This window comes from Drosophila subobscura, chromosome A (assembly GCF_008121235.1).
Source record: "Drosophila subobscura isolate 14011-0131.10 chromosome A, UCBerk_Dsub_1.0, whole genome shotgun sequence".
Lineage (NCBI taxonomy): Eukaryota > Metazoa > Arthropoda > Insecta > Diptera > Drosophilidae > Drosophila > Drosophila subobscura.
In genome coordinates this window covers 10,843,378-10,870,206 of record NC_048530.1, presented here as the reverse complement: position 1 = coordinate 10,870,206, position 26,829 = coordinate 10,843,378, and the positions used below count along the sequence as shown (strand labels likewise).

Sequence of the window (26,829 nt, the reverse complement as noted above, 5' to 3'; positions counted from 1 at the left end):
AGCCACCAACGCACCCAAAAAGCTATATGCTCTATACCTAGTTGGGTTCACACATCTAAATATGTTTATATAAATATGTTTATATGCTATATAAATCCGTTTCGACCCCCCCGCCTCTTTCGCTCTCGCTCTGGTCAATTGGAAAATGATCATTTTGGAATATTTTGGATGTGTGGGGAGGCAAGTTTATGTTTCAGTTGCAGCCCACCTGAAAACTGCTGCCGCCAACCACCCGCCCACACCCACATCCACCCACATCCACACGCACACTCACACAGGACTGAGTGGCACAGCTACACCCCCCTCCCGACCCTGGGCCGGCCACTTGTTGCCACATCGGGGCATATATCTGGCCTCTTCGCGCCCGTTCGCTTAGCGCGACGATTGTGGTATATAGCAGGCGATCGCATGGCACTCGGGCGGCCTCTGGTATGAGTATTCGTATCCCCGTGGCATGTGGACTCGTGGGCTGGCGGGGTGGTGGGGTGCTGGGCGGGGGGGTAAATGCTTTTCATGCTTTTCCGCGAACGCGAACGATGAAAAATTCTTTAACATAACGTGTAGCAACGCTTTGGATCGTCAGTCTGTTTAGTCGAACCGCAGCATTCGCTCCTACGACGTCAGCTGCTCGGACTTTAGTTGAGATTTCAATTTGTTTCTTTTTCCCTAAGTAAGTTTTTTTTTTTTTTTTTTTTTTCTGTTTCTGTTCCTTCTACTGCTCTACTGCTGCTGCTTCTTCCTGCCACAAAAAAATATCAAAAAGAGTGTGTCGAGCCGAGAGAACAAAAAAACAAAAAACCATCGAAAAGTTTCCGAAAAAGCGACAAAAAAAATTAAACCATGAACCAAGAAATCAACTTCAAATCGAACATAAACCAAAAAAAATCAAAAAAAAAAAAATCCTTTGTCGGAGCCCAAAGAACAGCAAGGAAATCCATCAGTTAATCGAACAATTTAAATCAACAACAAACTTGAAACAACATTGGAAAAGTTCCATTACTTATTATATAATCCTGTTTCAGTTACGTTTTTTTTTGTTGGCCATTTTTTTCAAGTGAAATTTGAATGAACCGAAATGCGAATGAAGTGCAACCGTCAAATGAACCGTCCCAAACTCTGCAACAAAATGTTAATTTTTTTCCAATTTTTTTTGTTGTATGCAAAATGCATTTGCATATTTTTTTTTTATAATTTTTTTCGTTTGGTTTTCGCCTGTCGCAAACGGCTAAAAATACGTATACCCGAGTGCTCCCCAGGCATTTGCAGCAGCCACATCAAAAGCCGAAAGAAAAACCGAAAGGCAAAAGCAGCAGCAAACACAACAATAACTACAAAAGCAACAACAGCAACAACAACAACAGCAGCAGCAGCAGCAGCGACAACAACCACAACAAAAATAGGAACAACAATAAAAAGAACCACAGCAAGACAGGAGCATATATATCGTATATATACCCATCCGATTCGAGCATCGAGTCGTACCAAAAGCCAAAAGTGTTATATGATCTGAGAAAAAATTTCGGAATTTATTTTTTTGTTGCTTCATTTTGTTCGAATTTTAAAAATAAATTCGTTCTGCGTGTGTGTGTGTGTGTGTGTGTGTTTTTACCTTGGTAAAATGTCCAAGACACACACGCTGGCACAGACAGCCGCATGGCTATACAGATACAGATGCAAAGATACTTTTCGTCTCTGGCCACAAACGGCGCAGGCGCAGGCGCCATTGGGACAGAGATAAGACATAGAGGCAGAAATGTAGAAACAGAAAGAGAGAGAGGGAGAGAGAGAGAGTTATATGTAGCTGGTGGATGTAGATCCACCCACGCACGACCGACAGCCAGCCAACAGATACAGATCTGGAGATTCTGGAATATAGATTTCTATAAATGGAAACCCGTAGATCCTTTTGTTTTTAGAAATGTTTTGAATGAGTTTGTGTCTTTTGATCTCGAGAGAAACAGGATAACTACAGGAAACAAGTTAGTAGCGCAACAGGAAGAGGGCTAGAAAGTATTGTAGAAACACAAACAATTAAGCCCCATTTGCGCCTAGAAAAATGTCTCATAACCAGATAAAAACTGTTATTAGATGTTCGTATTTCTGCTAAAAACATAGACTGGCAGACATTCTCAGACATCCTCCGACAGAGATCCCATCAGTTATTAAAGTCAAGAGTTTCTCGTTAATGTTGATATGTAAAAAAGGCTTTTGCCCAAAATTCTCCAGAGCTGACCCACTTTCTGTGTGTGTCACTAAAAATAGGTATTTGAAAATGCAATTGAATTCAAAATGCAGAATGCAAAATGCAAGAAGGAAGTCAAATGGCACATGCCTCATGAAATCGTAGACATTTTTATATATGAAATGGGCACACACACGGCCAGATTTGTGCATATATAATATATGGAAAATATTTAGTATAGATACTTAGAGAGCGATCTATGAATGGCATTTGAAATGTATTTTGCTTTTCTTTGGCACACACACACGCACACCCCATGCAAATATACGCATACCTCTATGTCGGAGAAGCTCTTCTAGAAATTCTGATTTAGTGCCAAGGTAAAAAAAAATATACAAAATTTCGAATACTCAAGAGAAAATCAGAATAAGCTTTCGTCGAAGCTTTTGCGCAGCTTTTGGATGCCAAAAGGGAAATTCAATACGTGCCCCAGAGTCTATTTTTAACGGGAAGCGCACTGAAAGAAAAATTGAAGAAAAACACCGCTATATCTGTGTATATAGATCAGACCATGGCGCTCTCTCTCTCACACACACACACACACACAGACACAGACACAGACACGCGTGTGTGTGTTGGCATAAAGATAGACCCAGAAAATAAAAATTCGTTTAAGAGACAACAAGAGCCACAGGAATTTGGGAAGATTATGATATGAGAACACGACATTGTTGCCGGCTATATAAAGACAGGTTCCTCTCTCCAAGTATATCTTATGACAGCAGATCCACACACAGCCACAGACAGAGGAATACATATCTACATATCTAAATATCTATTTATAGATTGCTATCAAGGCAATCATAGGAAAGCATAGGAGAAAAAAGCGAACGTTGTTTGTTGTTGGTGCGGCGGCTACTTCTGTTGTTGAAATTACTTTTGTTGAACCAAATCAGCAGCAGACGGAATCTAACCGAACCGAATTTCTCTTCTCCAAATTATTCTTGCAGGTTTTTTCAACCCTAAACCGTAACCATGTCCGACGATGAAGAGTACACGTAAGTAGCAGAGCCCGAAGACGTTCAACGACTAGAACCAATATTAAGTATGCGACGCGAAGTCCGACGTGGAGAGTATTCAAAGTGTTGAGAAGTGATGCCTAGTGCTAAATAATAAGAGTTATAGTTAGTTCAAGTTAAAGATAAAGTTACAGTTCAACGAGAAGTACTCCAGTTTGTTCCCACTACTAATTTAAAGTTATTTGCGAACTTTTTGTGAATTTTTGTTTGAAAGTTTTTGAAGACGTCTGGTGCACGCCATCGGACATGCCACTTCTATACATATGTACCCTTGTGGCACCTATTTTGATCTGTATTCCTTTTGTCTATTTCTACGCATTCTCTCATGGAAACCACAACCCAAAAACCGATCCCCAACCCCGAACCACGACACCTAACCGTGAACCACCAACCATTATCCCACCATGAATATGTTCGATCAACCGCTAATGCTGTCGTTTCGTTTCTTTCGAAATCTTCGAAATCAATTAATAACAACTGAACAACAATTCAACAACAACACCACCACCACCACCACCACCACAAAATCAACAACAATTCAACAACCAAATCGACAAACACCTCTGCACCTGCACCTGTACCTGTAACTGTACCTGTGTGTTGTGTGTGCGTGTGTGTGTGTGTGGGTTTGTCACATCACCCGTTTGCACTCTTGCACTCTCACTCGTCAAACAAAATAATAAAATACAAACACGAAAAATAAAACACATGTAATCTGTTGTTGAAATTCGTTTAATTACGAACACCAAAGCAGCTCCGAGGAGGAGGAGGTTGTCGAGGAGACCAGAGAGGAGACGTAAGTACATTTATGTTGCCAATTGTGTCGAAATTTTTTGTTGGTTTTGGTGCAGCAGCCTCAAGAACTCGATTGGTGTTCATTTTATAAACTCGTATCTGTCTACGCATTATTTTTACCACCTTTTGCCCCTTCCCCATTTTTGTCACGCAAAAATAAATATTGCTGTCAATCCTTTTTTTGATTTAAACATCCCAATTTTTGATGCCTTTCTGTTGAATGTATATTTTTGTTGTCAATGTACGCTAAATGCTGACAAATCAAAGAAAAGAAAAAAAAGCAAACAAAACTTTTGATAAAACCGTAGAAAATATCCTTTCCTGTCCAATTTTGTGTCCAAACCCAAATCAAAACTAGAAACCAGAAACCAACCCAACAAAATTTTTGCTCTGTGTATTTTTGTCTGTAAATAATTGTATTTGTTTTTATTAATTTAGATCATTAAGAATTATGATTTCCTTTTATGTTGTACATTTATGTTATTTCCTTTGGTTTTTGTTCTCAATGTGTTGTTGTGTGCGTCTATCAAATTATCAAATCTAAATTACAAAATTACAAAATTTCTAAATGAAAAATCAACAAAGAAAATTAATTGTACAAAAAATCTACTAATGGAACCCTGGAACCCCACCCCGTTCACCCCGTTATCACCCAATCAATCACTCAAGCAACGAGCTCATAGTTCTGTGCCCCATCTCACTCCTTCCCAATCAAGCACACAAATTGGCCACTCAAACTGTGTAAATACGTACCACCCCCACCCCCACCCCCACAACCACACCCACCACCCCATTGGAACCTTTAGCTTTCTATATGCCACATATAGTACATACATACTTATTATTGTGTATTTTTGTATACGTAACCTGTCTTTTGTCTATCTGTCTGCAGCTGCCACATGTCTATCTGTCTATCCTCCCGAACTCCCAGCAGCAAGAAAAATAAATTTCCAACCAATAAACAAATTATAAATATATCTCTAAGTCTACAATTCTAAAACAAACTTTTGGCAAAAAGTTAACTCTCTTTCCGCCTATCGCTGGCCTGGCTTAGCAAACAAACAAAAAACAACAATGTTCTTGCCTTTCACACTTGGAAATATCTCATTGATCTCATTGAACTTTGTTTCTCTCTCTCTTTCTCTCTTCCATCTCTTTTTGATTCTCTTTCTTGTTACAGGAAGTAAGTAAATTGTGTGAGAAAACCAATGAAAAGAAGAAAGAAAGAAACCAAATCAAAAGTCAAGCAAATCCAAAGATCCAAAGATCAAAGTTCCAAATTCTAAATCAAATTTAATTCGTATTTGTTTCGAGACGATAACAAAAAAAAATATTTTCGAATCTGATATCACAAACCCTGCAAATCTGTATAAACTTTTTTCAAAAAAAAAAAAACAAAAAACAAACAGAATGCTCCACAAAATTTCCACAAATCTTTTTTGAAATGCCCAAAAACCTCGTTTGCTCGTTTGCCAATTACCAAAACAAAAACATCGAGAAAACAGAAAAATCCCGAAGAGACAACATTGTTTGTGTATATTTCTGCTCTCTTTCGACATTATATATCTCTCTCTCTCACAACCAACCATGCATCAGAGAACGAGAGCCAGTTCCAGGACCAGTTCCAGTTCCAGAACCAGCTCCAATTCATACTGTACAAAGAATCGTTGCTTGGAATTTCGTTTCGTTTCGTTGCGTTTCGATTTTGTTCCCAATTTTTTAAGTTTTCTTTAGAACAACAACAAACAACAGAAAACAACAACAAAAGAAAAAAAACAAATACGCACCTACCACGACAACTAATTATTTTGTTTTTATCTTATACAAAGAAAAAATATCTCTCTCTATATATATTCTCCATCTTATCTTCTTCTTTCATTTCGTTTCCAAAAAAAAAAAAAAAATAAACAACAAACAAACCAAACCATTTTGCAATTGAATTAAACCAAAAATCAAATGTTTTTCTCTTTCTTTTCAACGTTCTTTTTTGTTTGCCACAAAAAAAAATATATAAATATATATTTAAAATCCAATTAAATTTTGTATGAAATTTTCAAACCGATACCCACAAAACACCGTGAAACTGTCAATTTTTGAAACACAAAACAACCAAATCTATATATGTATAAAATATATCACCACCTCCATGTTTGTTGCCACCTCAATGCCTCACGTATAGAAAACCACCTCAGACACCAGCCGAGTAAGTCTATGTACAAAAACAAATGTGAACAACAAATGAAAAAAAAAAAAAAAAAAAAACAAAAAAAGATTGCTAACCGAAACTAAAACCTTAGTGTTACGTTAAGGTCGTAGACGATTAATCCCAGCTTGTTCGTACAAATAAGCAAGCCAACACCCAAACAAAACACATTCAAGAACTCCAAAACAGTTCAGACTCTAACTCTGAACTGTACCTACAAATGTAGCAAGCTCTCAACTCAACTCAACTCAACTTAACTCAGCTCAGTTCAACACACTTACTCACCCCACAAACTCACCTCAAGCGGCGACATGGAAGCGATCTATAAATCGTTTCATTTTTAGCGTGTTTTCCGTTTCCATTAATATTTAATTGTTTTTTTTTTTTTTAACTAGAGTAGAAATGTCCTTAGTAGAATGTAGAAAATCTAATGCTTCTCACATCAGCTCTTTGATGGCTACTAATTGTAAAGAATATAATCAATAAAACTCAGTAAAGATTAGTAATTATTTACCCGAATACAAAGCAAAAATAAACAGGCCTTAAGATGTTCTATCAAAATGCTGTAATTAATTTTAGTATTTAGACATTATTCGTAGTACTAGTGGCTATCTAAAAGAAACCAAAAAAAAAAAAAGTATATATAGAAGAAGAGCCCAATGCTTGATGAACGAAAACTAATTGATTATTTTGTTCTCCCCATCCTCAACCCTGTCTTGGCACCATGCAGAGGGGAAGGCGATCCAGAGTTCATCAAGCGTCAGGACCAGAAGCGATCCGATCTCGATGAACAGCTGAAAGAATACATCAGCGAATGGCGCAAACAGAGATCCAAGGAGGAGGATGAGCTGAAGAAGCTGAAGGAGAAGCAGGCCAAGCGCAAGATCTCCCGCGCAGAGGAGGAGCAGAAGATGGCTCAGCGCAAGAAGGAGGAGGAGGAGCGCCGCGTCCGCGAGGCTGAGGAGAAGAAGCAGCGCGAGATTGAGGAGAAGCGCATGCGCCTCGAGGAAGCCGAGAAGAAGCGTCAGGCCATGTTGCAGGCCATGAAGGACAAGGACAAGAAGGGCCCCAACTTCACCATTGCCAAGAAGGATGCAGGCGTGGTAATTATATGAGATTCCATCAATGCACCCTACTGATACGCCTCCCCCCACCATATATTTTTTATTTATTTTTTTCCTGGTTTTTGGCTATATCATTTTGCGTTTTGTTTTGTTTTCTTTTTTATTCTCTCACATACGATTCTCTCACAAACAAACATGCAAAAAAACACACACACACACACACACGACACGCACACATCAATTATGTTTTCTCGCATCGATTGGCCTTATTGTTGGTCGTCATTGAACGCTGATCGCCGATCGCTGATCCTCGATCATTGATCGTTAATCGTTAATCGTTAACGTTTGTGTCCCATCCATTGTATCGTATCCATGCATCCATGCTTTTCATACAACAATCCAAACCCAATTCAATCCTAAACAAATGTGAAACTGAAACAACAAAACAAATTCTTTGTTTTTTCCTTTTTCTTTTGCAAAAACATGCATGTACCTCCATGTTTGTCCGCACACACACACACACACACACACGAACACACACTCAAACAAACACAATAAACAACAAAAAAAACAATCGCAACTTCCTCTTCCGCTCCATGCGCTCTTCTCTTGTGTGTCTCTCTCTCTCTCTCACTGTTTGTCTCTCTCACTTGTACCACACGTACCACACAAATTACCAAAATAAAACCAAAAACACAACGAAATGTGTCTGCATCAAAAACAAATATTAAAAAATATTAAAACAAAAACAAAACAAAACAAACAAAAACTTGCACGCACATGAAAACAAAACAAAAAAAAAACAAAAAATAGTTGGGACTCTCATCCGCCGCCATGGAACGTAACAAGACTAAGGAACAGTTGGAGGAGGAGAAGAAGATCTCGCTGTCGTTCCGCATCAAGCCACTGGCCATCGAGGGCTTCGGCGAGTCTAAGCTGCGCGAGAAGGCCCAGGAGCTGTGGGAGCTCATCGTCAAATTGGAAACTGAGAAGTATGACTTGGAAGAAAGGCAGAAACGTCAGGACTACGATGTGAGTAGCACCTAAAGCGCATTGTCCTTATGGCTTCAGCAAAAATATGCATCCCGATTCCAGTTGAAAGAGTTGAAGGAAAGACAGAAGCAACAGCTCAGGCACAAAGCCTTGAAGAAGGGTCTCGACCCAGAAGCTTTGACTGGCAAATACCCGGTAAGTCGATCACGATTCCGATCTCTGACTTTATCTGACCAACACTTGTTTTTGCCTGCCCTTTTTGCAGCCCAAGATTCAAGTCGCCTCCAAATATGAGCGACGTGTCGATACACGCTCATACGACGACAAGAAGAAGCTCTTCGAGGGTGTAAGTATTCAGTTGCCTGGAACGCGATTAGACTTGGGTTTTCTTTGGGTTTTCTCTTGCTCCTACCATGTACATATATTCTCAATGTGTATCTCAATATCAATAATATAGGGCTATAATACGGTCTATGCGGAAACCTTAGAAAAGACCTGGCAAGAAAGACAGGAAAGATTCACTCAGCGCACAAAATGTAAGCGTCCGATAAACGAACTCCAATCTCCAATCTCCAATCTCCATGTCTACGTGTGTCTCTCTACCTATCTATCTATGTCTAATCCATAAAAACTATGTCCAATCATTACCAATGTACAGTCACGTCCAAAGGGTGGGTTGGGAACGAGTCGATGAAGCAGCTTAGAATGAATGGGAATGCGGGTGGGGGTCCGGACCATGACCCGGACCGGACGGGACGGGACGGGAATTGGGCGACTGACAACAATTGGGCAGCACACCTAACCGTCTACTCTCTTTTTATTTTTCTTTCTATGTTTTATGTAAACTATATTTCATAATTGTCAACTGTACCTGTGTGTGCGCTGCGTATCGTAACATTCATTCAAAAAACAAAAACCCAACCAAAAACACAAAACGTTCAAACACAAAAATACACAAAACGACAGGGCTTCGATGAGATCACCAAGGACTCGAACGAGAAGATCTGGAACGAGAAGAAGGACCAATACACCGGCCGTCAAAAATGTATGTACTGTACTCTACTACCACCACTGCCACAGCCAGAGGCAGAGGCAGAGGCAGAGGCAGAGCCACAGCCACTGGCACCTGCATCTGGTAGCCCCGCAGAGCACCACCAGAGACGACAACAACAGAACAACATTCATTATTCTGTTCATTGTTGTGCTATGTATTGTTTTATGTTTTCCTGTTCCTCTCAGAGTTTCCTTCATGTTCGAGAGGCGATCGATCCAAAATGCTAATCGATTGTGTTTTTATTTTGTTCTTCTGCTTCGATACAGCCAAACTGCCAAAGTGGTTCGGCGAGCGACCAGGCAAGAAGGCCGGTGAGCCCGAGACACCCGAGGGTGAGGAAGATGCCAAGGCCGATGAGGACATCGTTGAGGACGATGAGGAAGTCGAGGAGGAGGTCGTCGAGGAGGAGGATGAGGAGGCTGAGGAGGATGAGGAGGAAGAGGAGGAGGAAGAGGAAGAGGAGGAGGAAGAGGAGGAGGAAGAGGAGGAGGAGGAGGAAGAGGAGGAGGAGGAGGAATAAGCCAACTCTGAACTCCAACGTCCCCTCCAACCAGCCCCGCCCCCCCACGTCTTTTTCGTAAAAACAAACTCTACATTTAAATACCAAAGCAAAAATACCAAAGCCAAACAATTTTAATAAAAGTAAAAGAATGAACTAAATAGTTATTATCTTAGCTTATTCGAAAACACATGCTTATTACTCTTGCAAAACAACAAAACAACAACTTGAGCAACTTTTTTTATTGAACTTATCGCATTGAACATGAAAACAAAACAAACAAGAAATGTACAAGTTTCTTTCAAATAAAACATCAAAACCAACACCAACTCAGTCAAAAAGAAACCAGAGAACAAAACCATCAGCCCTCAACTGACAAACGAAACAAAACCAAAAGAAACAGAAAGAGAAAGAGAAAGAGAAAGAAAGAAAGATCTATGAAGATATTAAAGTGTGTTATGGCATCGTATCTATGAACAATTCCTGTTGTTTGTGTGTGTGGTGTCGGTGTGTCGATCGGGTCGATCTCTCAGCACTGTCTTCATTTGTTCTCCAGGGCGAATAACTCTCGTATTGGGCAACCCACTGAGGCATGGGACATAAGCAGCGGATATCTCGCAGCCGACTTGAAGAGCTTTAAAATGTCAACAAAGCTTTGAGCGTTACTTATTTGATCCTCAAGACACTAGTGCAACAGCACTAAAGTATGCTATACTTTTTGTTGAACGCCACACTCTGGCCTTGGGTGGCTTCATCTTGCTGGTTCTGGGGGTTTGAGGTCAAAGTTGCAAGCCTTTGCATCGTTCCTGGCGGCTGCTGATAAAAATCATTAACAAAAGAATAACAATAAGTCAAGAACTTTCGGTGTACACCCGTGGATCCGGTGAAAGGCGACCGCAATTGTGTGATCAAGTGCAAACGACTTTATTTGGCATAAATGTATTTTATATTTTATGTTTAACTTTTATTGTTTTCGCTTTTGATTTGCTTTTGTTTTGTTTTGTTTTTTGGATTGTTTGTCTAGTATGATTCCACGTACGTATATATTCGGCTGTTGCTTCATGTTCATGTTGGTGTTTTTAATGGATGCAATAAATCGTACAATTTACTTAGCCTACGAGCTGCACACATAAACTATCTGATGAATGGAATTACATATTTACATACATATGTGTACATATATTTTTGTAATTCTTTTCCATATCGTGATCTTTGCAGCGTACAGTTGTTCTTTTTTGTTTTTTGGTTTATAATTTGCTAAATATTCTTCGTTACGGTTCCTTGGATTGATGGGAATTGTGGGTGGGGTGGGGACAGGCGAGAATACATGTATTTCTGGGTTTCTGGGTAGTTGTGGTTTCATTTATTTTAATTTTATAGTTTCTTTGAGCCTTGATTGTCTGTCTGCTGCAAGTAGATCGTAATACAAATTGGTATTTCAACATGCAGCGATTACCCACAGAACAAAAAAAAGAGTTTTACACACAAAATACATACATTTACATGTATTTGTGTATCCTTCGAGAAATATACATGGTAGTTACATCATACATACATACATACATTGGTACAAATTAGACAAAAAACGCATCATATAAAATAGCAAAAATAGTTCACGTTTCACATTTACATATTTACTCGTTTAGATTACACATACGCTGCGTTTCATGGCCATTAAAGCATTCGCTTTGCTCATTGCTCATGGCTTACACTTATGCCCCGCTCTCGCTAGCTCTGAACCGCTCACACACGGATTAAAAATGTTTATACACAAATATTATAAACTGCTCTCTTGTTTTTTGTTTGCTTAGTGAGCAAGGTGGACAGCATTATGTATGCGGATTATCCTTCTCTGTCTTTCCTCTTTTTACATTTTTTCTAAGCAATCATACATATATTTTGTTTTTAATTATTGTCAGCAATTATTTTCTATTTTTGTCTTTAAATCAAAAGTGTAATAAGAACGTAACTTGAATTTCCTTGAGCGCGAGGCCTTCACACGCAAGCACCCACACATGCACCATGCACCCACGCAGCAGTTGGGACAGACAAGGCTCACGTAGCGGTGTCAGTGCCTGTACGTGTGCGCGTGTGCTAATTTGGCAAAAATAAAAAACTGTAGCAAGTATACGCCACAAATGAACACGGAAGGAGTAGCTGTGTAAGCAAAACAAAGTCAAGTCCCTGTCTCTTGCTTAAGCTGGCTATATTTGGTAGATGATTGAAGTGTAATGAAGCTTCAAGCAGTGCTCGCCCAAGCAAATGTCACTGAGGCGCCTTCCGCCACAGATCTTCCTATTCTGTAGTATTCATGTGTCATGCAGGCGCCAGCAGCTAAACTGTTATTTCCTGCTCGAATTTATGCAAGTACAGTCCCGTTATTTGACTACACCTAGGCTGAGGCTGTTGACTGTTTATAAGTTAGTTGCCTCTCGCTCTATCTGGTTCGATTTGCCCGTCCAGCCAGGCAGTGGCTGACAGCAGTTGAACGGCTCTAAGACTAACATAATTCAAGGGGTCTAAGATCCTCTCTTTTCCATCCATACACATGGCATACAGTACATACATGGGTATTATAAAATCTATTACAACTCACATTTACATTTAGACATTCAGTTTTACATAGATACATCCATTAGTATATGTATATGTATAAGTATATCATACAATAGTTTGTATAATTAAATGTTTATATTTATTTATTCAATTTATTTTCTTTACATTCAGTCAATTTATTGCAACAAAAAAAAAACCTTCGAAAATTCCTATTTATATTTCTTTTTCCCCCTACCCGTCAGTAGCAAATATATGATTTATGTACGATTATTACTAATATTTCGTCTTCTGTTTAAATAAAACATTTTAAAAGCTCATCCATTAAAAATGTAACATTTCTAGATACTGCTCACCATCATGCAATCGTATAAACAGTGCTTATTTTATATACAAACACATATGTATATGTTTATGTGTATGTATACAACTATATAAAGGTTACTAGCGATGTTCTGTGTCTTAGCACATAGACGAATTTCGGCCAAAGTTCGGCCCCCACAAGAGATTCGTTCGGGGGAAATCATAATCGAATTATTTTATAATTTACTCGTACACGTATATACACAATTAAAATTCTTAGAAAAAAAATAGTTGTGGTATTATAAGTCTCTCAAAAACATGCGTACAAAAGATTTTGGCTAAACTAAATTGAAAGAGTTTTTGTCGTATTTATTACAGTGGAGTTCGGCGAATGTCCAGCGTTTGCTTGCACTGCTTTAGGTGGTCTTTTGCAACTTATGGATTGTACATACACATACTTGTACACTTATATATGCCGGATTAGATATAATATACAGACAGTGCGTTTCACGACACAAGAGTGGCCACGAGTCTCCTTCCAAGTGGTATTAGTTTATACATAAATATTAAGTCTGTTGTCCAATGGAGTCTTTGCTTTAAATTAAGTAAGTTTAAACCTGGTCTGTAGTCGTTAAAGTGAAACTAAATCATAATATCACCCTTTCAAAGACAATTACTTAATAGAGTTTTGGGAATGGTACTATCGTATATAAAAGCATACGTAAGAGTTGGTGCCAAAGCGAATAGTGGAACAGATTAATGCCTGTGTTATTACATGTTTATGCCTTAATCTATTCCAATGTCTATGCTATTGTATTCGCTTACTCATTGTCATGAAACGCACTCTACTGGGGGGGCTAAAATGTTGTCTGTTGTGTGCTTCATTCACTTTTGGTAACATTGAAAAGCATTACTATGTGTACCATACATAATACATACATATATGTACATATGTAGTCTTATATGCATTACAGCTAATACAATTTAAAATTGGTGTGCATGTGTGTGTGTGTGTCTGTTGGGGTGTCTGGTGCGTACATCTTCATCATCATCATCATCTACATAGACATCGTTCATTGTTTTCATAATCATTATCAAAGTTTGACGCGTTCTCTCAGTGCTTGCCACGTGGCAGTCTTATGGGTATATGCGGATATCATGTATCCGTCAGTGGGCCATTCTGGTTGTGGTTGTTGTTTTTGTTGTTGTTGTTGTTGTTGCTGTTGCCACTGAACTGTAATGGCAGCTGCTTTATCGTAATGACATCCTTTGGCTTTTGATGCAACAATTGTTGCTCTTCTTCCGGTTCCTGTTCCTGTTCCTCTTCCCGAATGAATTCTTTTTCTTGATGCTGATGCTGCTGCTGCTGCTGCTGTCGATGATGTTGCTGATGCTCCTGCTGGTGTCTCTGCAGTTGCTGATGATTCGGTTGTTGCCGTTCTTGCTCTTGTTCCTCTACTGGTATAATTTTATTGATATTGTACAGATTATTATCGTTCATTTCATTATTATCATTATTATTATTGTTGTTATTGTTGTTGTTATTATTGTTGTTACTAGTATTAATTATATTGATGGGGTTGTTGTCGTTATCCGTATCCTCACTCGACCTCGGACTCATTTGGAGCACTTGCTTTGCCTTATTTTCCCACAGTCTTCGATTGGCCTTTACCTGCAAAATGTGCAAACAAATTATTCGACTGCATAAATACAAGCACTAAAGGGCCATGCATTTTTCTCTAAATTAAATACAAATAACGTTCAAATGTTTTAAATACATATTTGCAGTGGCACACAAATGGGGATTGAATATATAAATGTTGTGGATTATATCCCCCATTGAGCAGCTGCTGCTAATGGTCGCCGCTTCATTATGGCTGCCACCCAATGCCAACAGCTGCACATGTGACTATGCATAGGCTTCAGAACATTACCAAAAGCGGTAACTTTTGAGCACCACAAATTGTTGTCCAACTTTGTCTTGCGTTCCAATTTAAGCGAAAAACATATTGCAATCAAAATATGCAAAGATACTCAGAGGAAAGAGGCTTTTGCCTTCTTGTTTTCTTCACTTTTTCCACCACCACATCATTGGTATTGTAGTTAATTGAATGCTGTTGTTTATTAATCTTACTTGACCATTTTTTAATCTGCTTTCTGCATGCAATTTCTTTTCGAATTTCGCATTTCGCATTTTTTCCCCTCCGCATTCCATTTCTCTGGTATTTTTGCAATGTGATCATTTTTTTGAACAGATTTTTCGCGCCTTCCTCTGGCTCCTGCCTGCCTGCCTGCCCCTTCTCTATGTTTGCTTTACACGCGCAAACTTTTTGCATCGCTCTCTTCTTATATTTACTTTCCCATTTGGAGTCCTGCCCGAGGGTATTTCCCTTTCGTTATTGTGATTTCCATTTTCGCGTGCAATTTCCCTCCCGCACTTATTATTTTCGCGCGCACAAATATGAAATATGCAAATATGGATAAAATATTAAATGCGTGCAGACACCTCGAGCAGCAAAAAGGCGCAGAAGGATGGGCAGCCGCGTCAATTAATTAAAATATTTGCCATTAACATAAATTAAGGACTATAATGAAATTGGCGGACTTTCAATTGATATTAATTGCGTTTCAACCCTGTTACGGTTGGCGGTACCAGTGGCCTGGTGGCCCGGTGCCTGGTGCCCGGTGCCTGGTGCCTGGTGCCCGGTGGCCGGTGGCAGCATGCCAGCGCATGGCAGACAGTATGTGGCGTCGGGAATTACCAGTCAAACTATGACGGGGATTGCAAAAGTTGACTTAACTTTGTCCGGCTCGCTCGCTCGCTCTCCCTCTCTCTCTCTCTCCCTGCCGTAGCTGTCTGTTCACCTGTCCGCTCGTTCCTGCCTGCCACTGTCGCTCTCTGTTGTTGGTGGCATGCATGTATAAATTGCCACTTATGCCATAAGCTGTCTGATGTGTTTCACCCCCCCCACAGGCAACAGCATGGAAACACTGCAACTTCAACTGCCAAACACAAATTGAAGCCGTGACAGCGCAATAAAAAACACACAAAAATACAGGGGAAAAAATTATAAAAAAAAAATATATATATAATGGAAATCCCGACAGAATGTTAGTGAAAGGTGAAAGCAAATCGAGTTGAAAAGTGCAGCCACACACACACACGCACACACACACACACAGACATCCCAAAACGGACTCCCGACGCGTGGGGAGTCTGTCCTGCATTGCTGCTCGCAGACTGAAGCCCCCTACCATAGTGAAGAATCGAGTTAAATGTTCACCCGGGAACAGAGTCCTGTTTCTGGCACTATCAGCATTGCTCTGGCGCTGGCGCTGTCACTGATGCAATTTTAATTTATGAGAAACTCTTTGGACAAACAAATATGGGAAAAAAATACAAACAAAAAGAGGGGAGATGGCTCAACTTAGGTTAACTCAACTCGAGTTGAGTGGACTAATTAATTAGCAGCTAATTTAACGCGTCGCTGGGCAGGACATAACTCAGCAGGATGCACTGGCAAACAGAGGAACAGAGAGAGAGCGGACAAGGATGAGGCAGATGCAGATGCAGACTGGCGGCAGCTCCAAGCTCCTGCATGGCCAACCAAAAATTGCAATTTAATCTTGTGGCTAGAGCGGACACTCGCGGGCAACATCTGTGCGGCCGAATCATCATCCGAATGAACATGCCACTCGAGTCGGATGGCAGAGGAGGAAACCAACCGCGTACAGGCGTCACCCCAAATGCGAATGCGAATGGGGGAATGCGAATGGGGGAATGGCAATATGCGTAATATGAAAACGGCAATGGGCCACAGTACAATTGAACTGTGACCTCAGGGCCAGCCTTGTAATTGCTGGCCAAAATTCATTGGAGCGAAATGTGATGGAACGAATTGTCTGGACGAACGAAGACTGCCAAGCGTTTCAGATTGAAACTTAAATCAAAATGGCATTTCAACAGTTCACCATCTTTGCTGACACACCAATTTTCGGCATAAATAAACAAGAACTTTGTTGCTCCTTTCTGCTGCTGCTGCTGCTGCTGCTGCTGCTGCCGCTGCCGGATGGGTTTTATTTACTTGCTCTGCAGTGACCCTGCGTCTGTCTGTTTAGCTGACAGATGGCTGTGTGTCAAGCGTGCCATTATGGGTTTCAGTTTGGAAATGTTCTTCGACTCTCACACTATTCCCATCTATTGTAGTTTGTTGTTGTTAATAAGTTTAGCATCTAAAGAGCTGCAGTTTGTACCACATTGAACGATTGAGCCAGTGGTTTCGCTATCAATTCCAATACTCCCCGCTGTCTGCGCGTAGCAAGCCTAATATTAATTGCATTTAGAGTAAGTTTCTAATTGAGGGTAATCACAGCTTGGACGCCTTCCCATTAAATATTCTTAAGAGTCGAAACTCCAGGAGAAAACTCCCCCACATTCAATACCCTCCAGCCGAGGTCTCTTCAGCTCTGACTGATGGCATCATCATCTTCGCAGTCATCATGTTAATTTCCCCCGTTTCCGCTGCCATCCCATGGGTGGCTCGTCTCTCCACATTGAAATCGGAACCTCTGGCTCATGTGCATACGTAAGCTATAAGCAAGAACCAATAAAGAGGAGAAAAAACAACACAAATAAATACGATATATATCTATGCATACGTATATCGTTGGCATAGGAACAAGAATCAAAGTAGCTGAAAAAGGAAGAAATATACATAATAAAAAAGAAAAATAAATAAGGCTGGGACTTGCAGGGGTGCAACCAACACAAACAACAACAACAACAAAGGTAAAGGCAAAGGCAAATGGCAATGGCAATGGCAAAGTGCAAAACACAAAACACAAAACGCAAAACAAACAAAACGAAACAAAACACAAATCGCACACACAGCAAACGAAATCGAGTAGAAGGATAAAAGAAGGAAAAGAAAATAAATAAAGAGTGTTGCAAAACGCGTGTGATGCAAGGCGTATGTCTGCGCCGCTTCCCCCCAACCCCAGCCGTCCCGCCAAAGAGTGGGGAGGGAGTGCAAAATATGCCAACATGGGCTTGGGCTTGCGGAGTGGGGGGGCTGTAAAAAAGGAAAAGGTGAAAGATAACAAGAGCATGCATGGAGGAGCACAGGCAAGCAGAAAGTGGCTCTGCCTCTCCCAAGGGAAACCGACTGCCATAACAGGATGACGGACAGAGAGAGGAAGAGAGAGAGAGAGAGAGAGGTAGAGAGAGAGAGAGGTAGAGAGAGCGAAATGGTGACAGTGCGAGGGCTTAAAATGCGTTTCGTGCAAAGTAGGAGATGGACATGGTAATCCTGCATCGTTTTGAAGCCTGCTTTGTGCGCGTGTGTGTGTGTGTGTGTGTGTTTGCGTGTGCGTGAGCGTGTGCGATGTTTTTGCTGTTGTTTTGGGTGGGGGCTGCACCTTACCTTCGACGTGTTGTCCTGCACCCATGCATCTGGCTTACCATAGTCCGGCGGATTCGCATACGGATCATAGCCGAGCACGGACAGCATGGGCGCTATATCGGCCATGTCCCGCACCACATCGCCCGGTATCTGGCCAACCCATTTGGACAACGCCTCCAGATTCACCGGCTTGATAACCTGATCCGATGAACGCTCCACTCTAATGACATGGAATAAATAGTTATGATGCTAAGGGACACAATTGCCTGGCAGAAACTCACTTGGATAATGGCACCCCATTGGGCTTATTGATGAACTCCTCGTGGTGCAGCACCGCATCGTTCCATGGCACATCCAGGAATTGCAATATCTTGCGCATCCACTCCTCTGGGTGCAGCACCAGCTGCTCATAGTAAACCTGAGCAGAAATATTTATTATAAATAAATCGAATAAAGGCGAGGAATGGGAGACTTCCGCTTCTAACATTGATTGGCTTGTCACGCAACGATTGATTGGAGTGGGTTACCCCTTTGGTGGGTACTTACCATCATGCAGCGGTCCTTGCCGATGTCCCGGCACTGTTCGTGCATCACCTCGATGGCGTGATTCCATTTCTGCATACACTGGCGGTAGCTGCTCAAATCGAAACCGGTGATTGTCACCTTGCGCGATATAATCGAGTGAACTGTCGCCCTGCCGTCGCGCACCATGAACAGGAATTTCGCCTGTGCAGGAGTGCGGGGGAGAGAGCGGGGAGAGCGGGGAGAGAGTGGAGTGGTAAAAGTGTAGTGGATAATGTCGTAGGAAATTGTATCACAGCGGGATACAGCAGCACAGGGAGAGCTGCTGACGTAAAAGTCTGCGCTCCCCCTCCGGTTAGGGGGGCGGAGGGCGGAGGGCGGTGTATATGCTTACGTTCGGAAAGAGCTCGATGACATAGGAGCCCATTTTGAGCGTCAGCGGATCCTTGTTACATAAACGGGGCGCCGGCTCTCCATGCTTAGCAATGATTTCCAGACAGAACTGCGCTATGGCGCTGTTCATGACCTCTTTGGTGATGCCGGCCTCCTGCAGCCGCAGCGACTCCTTCTCGGACTTCAGCCAGTGCGAGCGCAATTGCAGGATGCGTGGAATGACGCGGGTTTCCTGCCCGCAGCTAGACCACGCACATCCACACAAAGAACACCAGTGGGAGACATAGAGAGAACAAACACAAAGTAAGTGGAAGTGGAAGTGGAGGTGGAAGTGGAGGTGGAAATGGAAATGGAAGGCAGCATCAACAGCAACAGCAAGAGCAAGAGCAACAGCAGGTTGCATATACGATACTCGCATCGTTTCGTGTGATGGCTGGAAACTGTTCATGAAACTGTTGTCTGGCAACAGCAGGATGATGCCTGGCTTCGGTTGCCGCACAGCAGGCGGAGACCGCCACCAAGCCACCTCCTAATGCAATCGACAAAATGAAAAGCGATACCCATCCCGTCGCGCCGGCAGCCCGAATGTCTGATGCACAACTCTCATTTGGGTCCGTTTTTACTGTTCGCTCCCACTCCCGCTTTTGGCCTGCTCAAAGCCCAGTCAAACATGAAGGGCTTCAAGCGAATCGTTTGAGTTGAGCAACCAGCAACCAGCACCCAGCAACCACGAACCAAAGATGGTACAAAAATTGCTACGTTGATTGTGCAAAAATGATCATAAATATATGCCAGCAGCCTCATTGATTGCAGCTGAGATTCTTCCAGTGGCTTTTGCCACTCCATGAACCGTGTGCCGTTAAAGGACTGCTTAACCCATTAAGTGAAAGTTTCCCCCAAGTGAAACGATTGCGGTCGCACTCAAAAGTTGCAGGAATTACGAAAGCTCACAGCCAAATCGGATGGGATATGCCCGCAAAACGCATTTCACACCTCAGGCATTAATCGTGAACACACAAAGCCCACAAATGATTCCTGGGGCTTACCGAGGACTCACACTAATTGAGTTGAAGCCGAGTCTAAATGCCAAAATGCTAAATGCTAAATGCTACAAATACACGCCAGATACCAGATTTAATCTGAGCGTTGCCGAGAGGAAGCCGACTGTCAGTTTACTTCCTCTCTTCCTTCCTTTTATCCCCCCCCCACACACACACACACACGCGTGAAGCTTGCGGAAAACTTTACAGAACTTTTGGTACGAACAAAAAACAAAGTGCGGGCAGGCGGCGGCCCTGGCGGACTGGGGGACTGGGGGACCTCAACCTGGCGCTCGCTAAACCTATTTCGTAACTAAAATCGCCCCTCCACATCGCGTTTCCACATCCCAGTCCCTTCCGTCCTGCACTCGCCCGCAGTGGACGGCGAAGTAGATTTTTAAATAGAGGAAATTGCGCTGTGCAGCCATCAGAAAAAGCGGCACCGAGCTCCCTGCCAGGATACACCATGGATGGGGACTGCAGAAAGGCAAATTGTTAATAATAAAAAAAAATAAAAAATAAAAAAAAAACGGCCAACAAAATGAAGGCGGCAGGAGGCTGAGCTCGCTGCTTGCTGGCCTTTTACATTTTGCAGATTGCACAATTTTCGTGGCTAATTACTAAAGCGTAAAGGGAAACATAAGAAGTGATGGCATTGCGAGGGAGTGTGTGGGCGGAGCGAGAGAAAGGACCTGCCTGCTGTCTCTGCAGCAGACGGGAGAATTGCCGAGGGGCGACACGGAATATATTGAATTGTGGCCGTGGAATCAAGGCCACACAGGAAGGGAGAGCCAACGGGGGGAAAACGGAAAATGCAAATATTAAAAATTACAATATTTTCCCTTTGGGGGCTAACAATAGACCAGGATACACTTTATGCTAAAGGCTAACAAAATATGCTACAATTTGTGTGTTTGCAAAAGGCAAAAGATACCTCCGATTGAGAGAGAGTTTTCTTTTTTTTGCAGGCGGAAGTTTAAGGTGCAAATTCAAGTGAACGGTTCCCAGCGATATTACCGATTTGGGTTTTGCAGATTGAAGATTTGCTGGAGGAAGAAATTTACTTACCGCACATCGGGATGGGCATCCAGCATGGCGCGCATCAGCGTCGTGCCAGATCTGGGCACGCCGCCAATGAATATTAAAGGCATCTCCCGGTTATATGAATAAACGCGTTGATTGTCGTCCGTGACGTATTTCTGCACAGGCAATGCGTGGGTGTCCGGGTTGTAGGGGAGACAGAGAGAGAGAGAGATGACAAAAAAATGAAATTAGAGCAAAATGTGGCAGGCAGGCAGGCAGGCAGGCAGGCGAGAGAAAAATTACGTGGCTCAGAGCTGATGACGATGGAAAATGTAGAGGGCGTGGGGTGGGACTGCTTTGCTTGACTTAACGCAGGTGTTAAAGCCTTCGTAGGCATTAGCGTCAAGCAAACAAAAGTGATGGAAAATGACAGTAGAATATCTGGAAAATGTCTCCCGAGTTCGCGTACGAGACATGGACGGGCCATAATGCGATGTAAATTACTAAAAATAGAACTCAAACTGTCAATAAAAATTAAAGGTCTTGGAAGGGTCTCTGGAATCTGGCCACAACCCCTTTCCCCCTAATGGGAAATCGATCGATGTTCCTTTATCGATTATAAATGATTTAGGGACTCGTTCCTGGGTGTACGACCATCGAGCCGGCAGACACCCCAAGTGAAGGCCCGGAAACCTCGATGGGGCACATCCTCACAAAACGGAATATAAGCTGGGCAGTAAACAGCTTTAAATCCTACAAATCGCCTGGCCCGGACCAAGTCATTCCGGCTCAGCTACAAAAAGCCGGGGACGTGGCCATCAACTGGCTGCAAAGTATCTTCAGGAAGATACTGACAGTGGGAAAAATCCCCCGCGCTTGGCTAAAGGCTAAAATAGTCTTTATACCCAAGGCAGGAAAACCCTCTCACACAACCCCAAAAGACTTCAGACCAATAAGTCTATCGTCCTTCCTTCTTAAAACCTTTGAAAGACTAGTCGGGCTGCAGCTGAGGAAAACCATTAAACCTCAGTGGCTGTCAGGCGCTCAACATGCCTACCGAAAAGGGAAATCCACGGAAACGGCACTCCATGAAGTAATCTCGGCGGTAGAGAAATCTCTTCACGTCAAAGAATAATACCCCTAATCGCTTTCCTAGACATTGAGGGAGCTTTTAACAACGTCATACCGGGAGCCATCACAGAGGCACTGACTGACCTGGGGGTGGATCGTCACTTGGTGATGCTCATAGATCAATTGCTCACATGCAGGACAGTGACATCATCAATGGGATCGTCCACTCAGTCAAGGTATGTCAACAGAGGCACCCGCAAGGCGGTGTCCTGTCTCCCCTTCTATGGAACATAGCCGTCAATAAGATCTTGTGTGACTTGGAAGGGAGGGCTGCAAGGTGGTAGCATACGCGGACGACGTTGCCATTATCTTCTCGGGAAAATTCCCTCAAACACTCTGCGAACTAATGACCGCAAAGCTCGCACGATTGTCAGAATGGACAAAGTCGCGTGGACTGGGAATTAATCCCTCTAAAACGGAACTTGTGTTGTTTACAAACAAATACAAAATCCCGCCCCTCAACCCCCCAATACTAAACGGATGCAGGCTCTCCTTCAGCGACAGTGCCAGTTACTTAGGGTTGGTAATTGATAAAAGCTCAGCTGGAACCTAAGCATCAAAGACAGAGTGAAGAAGGCTACGATAGCCCTCTACACTTGCAAGAAGGCCATTGGGCTAAAATGGGGCATGAACCCAAGAATAGTCCAGTGGATCTACCTAGCAATAGTTAGACCAATACTGCTCTACGGAGTCACAGTGTGGTGGACTGCCCTATCGAAGGGGACCATCACAAAACAACTAAGCAAGGTGCAGCGAACTGCAGCCTTAAGCATCAGTGGAGCTCTGAGCACAACGCCAACGGATGCGCTAAATGCTATACTTTGCCTGCAGAGCCCTGACCTTGCAGGAAAGGAGCAGGCAGAAATGGCAGCAATCCGTCTCAGAGACTCCGACCAATGGGTGTCACAACGCACCGGCCATGCATCCATCCTAAATGGAAACAACATCGTCCCTGCAAAAACGGACTACTGCGTTCCGAGGGAGTATACAGATACCCCCTTTGAGACAATCATCCCTCACAGAAACGACTGGCTTGAGGGACCGCCTGGTCCAAAGGAAGCCATTCAAATTTTACTGATGGCTCAAAGCTTGACAACAAGGTCGGAGGAGGAATATACTCCGAACTGCTGAATATAAGCTACTCCTTCAGGCTCCCGGATCACTGCAGTGTCTTCCAAGCGGAGGTCATAGCGATCAAGGAAGCTCTGAGCTGTCTTCAGGAACTAACCCCTGAAGCGACTTACATAAACATCTACAGTGATAGCCAAGCTGCAATCAAATCATTGAATGCGATAACGACAAGCTCGGCCACAGTTGCGAACTGTCGCAAATCTCTTCACGAGATGGCTTATCAGTTCGTCATCAGCCAGCCTAATATGGGTCCCGGGCCACCAGGACATTGAAGGCAACTGTATAGCAGATGAGCTGGCCAGAGCTGGAACAACAATCCCCCTTCTCAATGATAAGGAGGATATTCGTATGCCAATGGCCACCTGCAAGCTCAGAATAAAAGAACATTTTAAGAAACTTACAAATGACAGATGGCAAACTGTGCCACTATGTCGCATAACTCGGCAAACATGGCCTAACATAAATAGGAAGCGCACCGATGAGCTCTGCAAACTCAGTAGGAGTAGGTGCAGCTCAGTCATACGCTCCCCTTACGGGACACTGGCTAATAGGCACACATGCAAACAGGCTGGGAGCCCCTTATAACGATTTCTGTCGAAGCTGTAGAGATGAGGACGAGGAGGAGACTGTGGAACACCTTTTCTGCTCCTGCCCGGCTCTCAGTAGAAGGAGACTCCAATACTTGGGCTCTCCTTTTCTAAATGACATTTCGGACATGTCTACAATAAGTCCCAGACGGATCGCTGGCTTCATAAGGGCATCCGGATGGGATAATGGATAAAATAGGGTCTCACGGGAGAGAAGGGAGCGAAACATGCGGTATCACAATGGGCCGAAACCGGCCTAAGTGTGTCGGGTCTCTGACAATCCCCGACAGCCGCCTCAACCTAACCTAACCTAGGGACTCGTTCAATGGCAACACTGATATCAATGATAGCTGAGGGGGTCTCGGGCTGTTGCCTACTATCTAATCGAAGCTCTGTCCACTCCACAAATACTGATAAGATATACTCGATACTCGATGTCTGCATATGTGGTTTGTCATTCGATTATTGGATACTTGTATGTTTGGTAATTTTGTTTGGCTTAAACATTAATTAACCAAAATGTAAGCAATCCATTCGGGGCTGACAGACAAATATTCATGTTTATGTGCAGTGAATTTACTTTGGTTAAACAGAAAGGATACTTCAAGCGATGCATGCACAAAATGTACTTTGTATTTGCGCTCGTCAAACATTTGATAATTAAATTTCAATGATAAATCAAGTGGAATGGAGCTGCCACAACACTTGCTTCATTGTGCCCTTAATTACGGACAAGAGAGAAATGCCAAGAAATTAAATTCCACCTCTGGGTTAAGGCCAAAATATGTGCTAATGTTCTGTAAGCCAATGCAAGACTGAAAAGATGTGGGAAAAGGAAATTCGTTGGCTATCTCTCTGCACTCTGCACACACACACACACACACACACACACACACACACACACACACACATCGTAATCGGTATTGTCTTTCGTGTGGAGTCATGGCTCTGGTCCGGTGCTAAGCTCCTTATGGCCTTCGATATTCCCAATGCTAATCAATGGCTTTTCCTCTTCCCGCTCCTCCTTCGCACCCTCCCCATAGTATTCAACGTCCAATGAGGACCATTTCGGTTTGGACTAATGTTTACAAAATAGTGTTCGGTCATCCGATAACCAGTTAAATTCCCTCAATGACTTTTGCTTTGGTCTGCGTATGCGGTCAGCCGGGAGGGGGGCCACACTCTCTCTTTCCCCGCCCACAATTGGAGAGGGGCAGAACATCCTTCCTTCACCGGTCCAGTTCACTCCACTGTGTGTGTTCAGCCAACATGAAATTAGTTATCCTGCTTTCGGTTCTACCATTTCTATGATACCAACATGTATGACTCCGAAGAGTATTTTTTTCTTTCCTTTGATTTATCATTGCGAGCGTTTTGTGTTCGTGCCCCAGGGTCCCAGTCCCAGTCCCAGCCAACACAGTGCGTTACGCCAATGAATTTTCAGCTGAATATGGAATCACATTGATTCTGCCTCGCATAACCGAATCAATTACGAATGCTACAAATGTCCACGAGGGGTTCAACGACATCATTCGCTGATTGGCTGTACAAATTTGCCATAATCGAATGGCTAACAGAGGACCATGCTCTAAGAACGTTTTGTCGGCTCCCAAATAGAAATTTACAACAGACAGTGAGCGAGTTTGTTGAATAAGTGAAAAAAAATAATCATGTACAAGACATGCATATGTTTTTTAAATTTTGCCAGATATCTAGTGCTAGTGCTTCTGGCACTCCGGCATACAGAATATAGAGCAAGAGCCTCTTTTTTTTCTTTAATTTTTACATGTGTAAATTTCAATTGCTGCGGGGAGTTTGGCCAATCAATTTGAAACTAATTTCATTTTCCAATTGCCCAAAATTGAAGTAATCATCAAGTAAGCAAGGACTTTAGCCGAACAAATGTTTGATATGTGCAAATGCAAGAAAAGTTTGTGCCTACACCTGAAAGATAGCTTTGCCGTCTTCCTCTTTTTGGGTTTCTCATTGTCTAGCTGCTCGTACGAGTAGGTGGAAGAAAACTTTAGTTTTACCCTAAAAACTTCCTTACACACCTGAAACGCACGTTAAGCTCAAGAGGAGGCGAAGATGTTTGGAGTGTGGGGGGGCGTCCGAGATTTTGGGGTACATACCTCAACGCGAACCATTTGGGAGGACAGCTCATTGGTGGAGGCATCCACGCGGAAGAGGCAGGTGGGGCGCAGTTCGGTGAATTTGAATAGGAACATCGTGATGACAATGATGCCAAAGAGCACCCACAGGGTGACCTTTTTATTACGATACGGCAATCGCATCCTGGCTCCTTCTCCTTCTCTCGCCTTTGACTTGAAAGGTGTTGAAGCTAACTGCTTTTTGATTTGGCTTTCCCCCGACGACTCCTGCCGTCAGTCGCCTGCCACCTGGGGCCTACTGCCTCGATTTGCTTTGGGGGACTTGTGGCTCTTTCTTGAACCCCTCCTTGTCCTCGACGTCGTCGCCGTCGCCTTTTTATTGACGAGTGAGTGGACTCCTAGTTGGCTCTATCCTCCTCCTCGCTCGTTTGGCCAAAGCTTAAATATGTAAATTGGTTTTCTTGAGACATGTACAGAGCCGCACAGCGTACCCAGTGCTCAAAGCGAGTTGTTTTGCTGTGGCTGTGGCTGTGACTGTGGCTCTGGCTTTGCTTTCGCTATTTCTGCTTCACTGTTTGCTCTCTAGAAGAAGGCGATGGCGTCGGAGGAGTAGTCTTAGGGTCTTTGCGGCAAACGCAGAGCCCTAGAGCAGATGTTTCTGGTTTTGATGCTGACTGCGTTTCTCCAGTTGTTGTAGCTGCTGCTGCTGCTGCTGCTCCTCTGTTATGCCACCGCAATGACTACGTCTACGGCGGCCACTTTGG

General features: G+C 42.9%; 2 protein-coding genes across 21 annotated transcripts; one reads left to right on the top strand and one right to left on the bottom strand.

Annotated features, from left to right (window-relative positions):
* The first annotated feature begins 538 nt into the window (after positions 1–538).
* On the top strand, positions 539–10,209 carry LOC117903065 (troponin T, skeletal muscle). 19 transcript variants are annotated; one of them, XM_034814822.1, is made up of 10 exons: positions 539–670; positions 3,193–3,240; positions 4,013–4,057; positions 6,236–6,259; positions 6,990–7,359; positions 8,137–8,355; positions 8,419–8,511; positions 8,582–8,662; positions 8,774–8,852; positions 9,637–10,209. In XM_034814822.1, exons 2-10 carry the CDS (start codon positions 3,218–3,220, stop codon positions 9,888–9,890), a joined length of 1,188 nt encoding a protein of 395 aa, XP_034670713.1. In that variant the 5' UTR covers positions 539–670; positions 3,193–3,217; the 3' UTR covers positions 9,891–10,209. The 19 variants fall into 19 exon arrangements, with proteins under 19 accessions (XP_034670713.1, XP_034670722.1, XP_034670711.1 ...); XM_034814820.1 differs by lacking the exon at positions 8,774–8,852 and adding an exon at positions 9,283–9,361 and having other exon boundaries at positions 540–670; positions 4,016–4,057; positions 6,990–7,362; XM_034814824.1 differs by lacking the exon at positions 8,774–8,852 and adding an exon at positions 9,283–9,361 and having other exon boundaries at positions 540–670; positions 4,016–4,061; positions 6,990–7,362.
* A 2,561-nt stretch (positions 10,210–12,770) lies between these two features.
* LOC117890286 (protein-tyrosine sulfotransferase) lies at positions 12,771–26,275 on the bottom strand. 2 transcript variants are annotated; one of them, XM_034795053.1, is made up of 7 exons: positions 26,087–26,275; positions 21,151–21,281; positions 19,044–19,284; positions 18,674–18,853; positions 18,409–18,545; positions 18,149–18,347; positions 12,771–14,397 (listed from the first exon to the last, which is right to left on the bottom strand). In XM_034795053.1, exons 1-7 carry the CDS (start codon positions 26,246–26,248, stop codon positions 13,882–13,884), a joined length of 1,566 nt encoding a protein of 521 aa, XP_034650944.1. In that variant the 5' UTR covers positions 26,249–26,275; the 3' UTR covers positions 12,771–13,881. The 2 variants fall into 2 exon arrangements, with proteins under 2 accessions (XP_034650944.1, XP_034650952.1); XM_034795061.1 differs by having other exon boundaries at positions 14,301–14,397; positions 18,187–18,347.
* Positions 26,276–26,829: the final 554 nt, after the last annotated feature.

Excerpts from the sequence above, each read along its gene's own strand:
- LOC117903065 (XM_034814818.1), top strand. The coding sequence starts at position 3,218 with ATGTCCGACGATGAAGAGTACAC. Across the intron at positions 7,363-8,136 it reads CCAAGAAGGATGCAGGCGTG|TTGGGACTCTCATCCGCCGC; the intron begins GTAATTATATGA and ends AACAAAAAATAG. Across the intron at positions 8,512-8,581 it reads CTTTGACTGGCAAATACCCG|CCCAAGATTCAAGTCGCCTC; the intron begins GTAAGTCGATCA and ends CCCTTTTTGCAG.
- LOC117890286 (XM_034795053.1), bottom strand. The coding sequence starts at position 26,248 with ATGCGATTGCCGTATCGTAATAAAAAGGTCACCCTGTGGGTGCTCTTT. Across the intron at positions 21,282-26,086 it reads CCCAAATGGTTCGCGTTGAG|AAATACGTCACGGACGACAA; the intron begins GTATGTACCCCA and ends TTGCCTGTGCAG. Across the intron at positions 18,348-18,408 it reads AATGGGGTGCCATTATCCAA|AGTGGAGCGTTCATCGGATC; the intron begins GTGAGTTTCTGC and ends CCATGTCATTAG.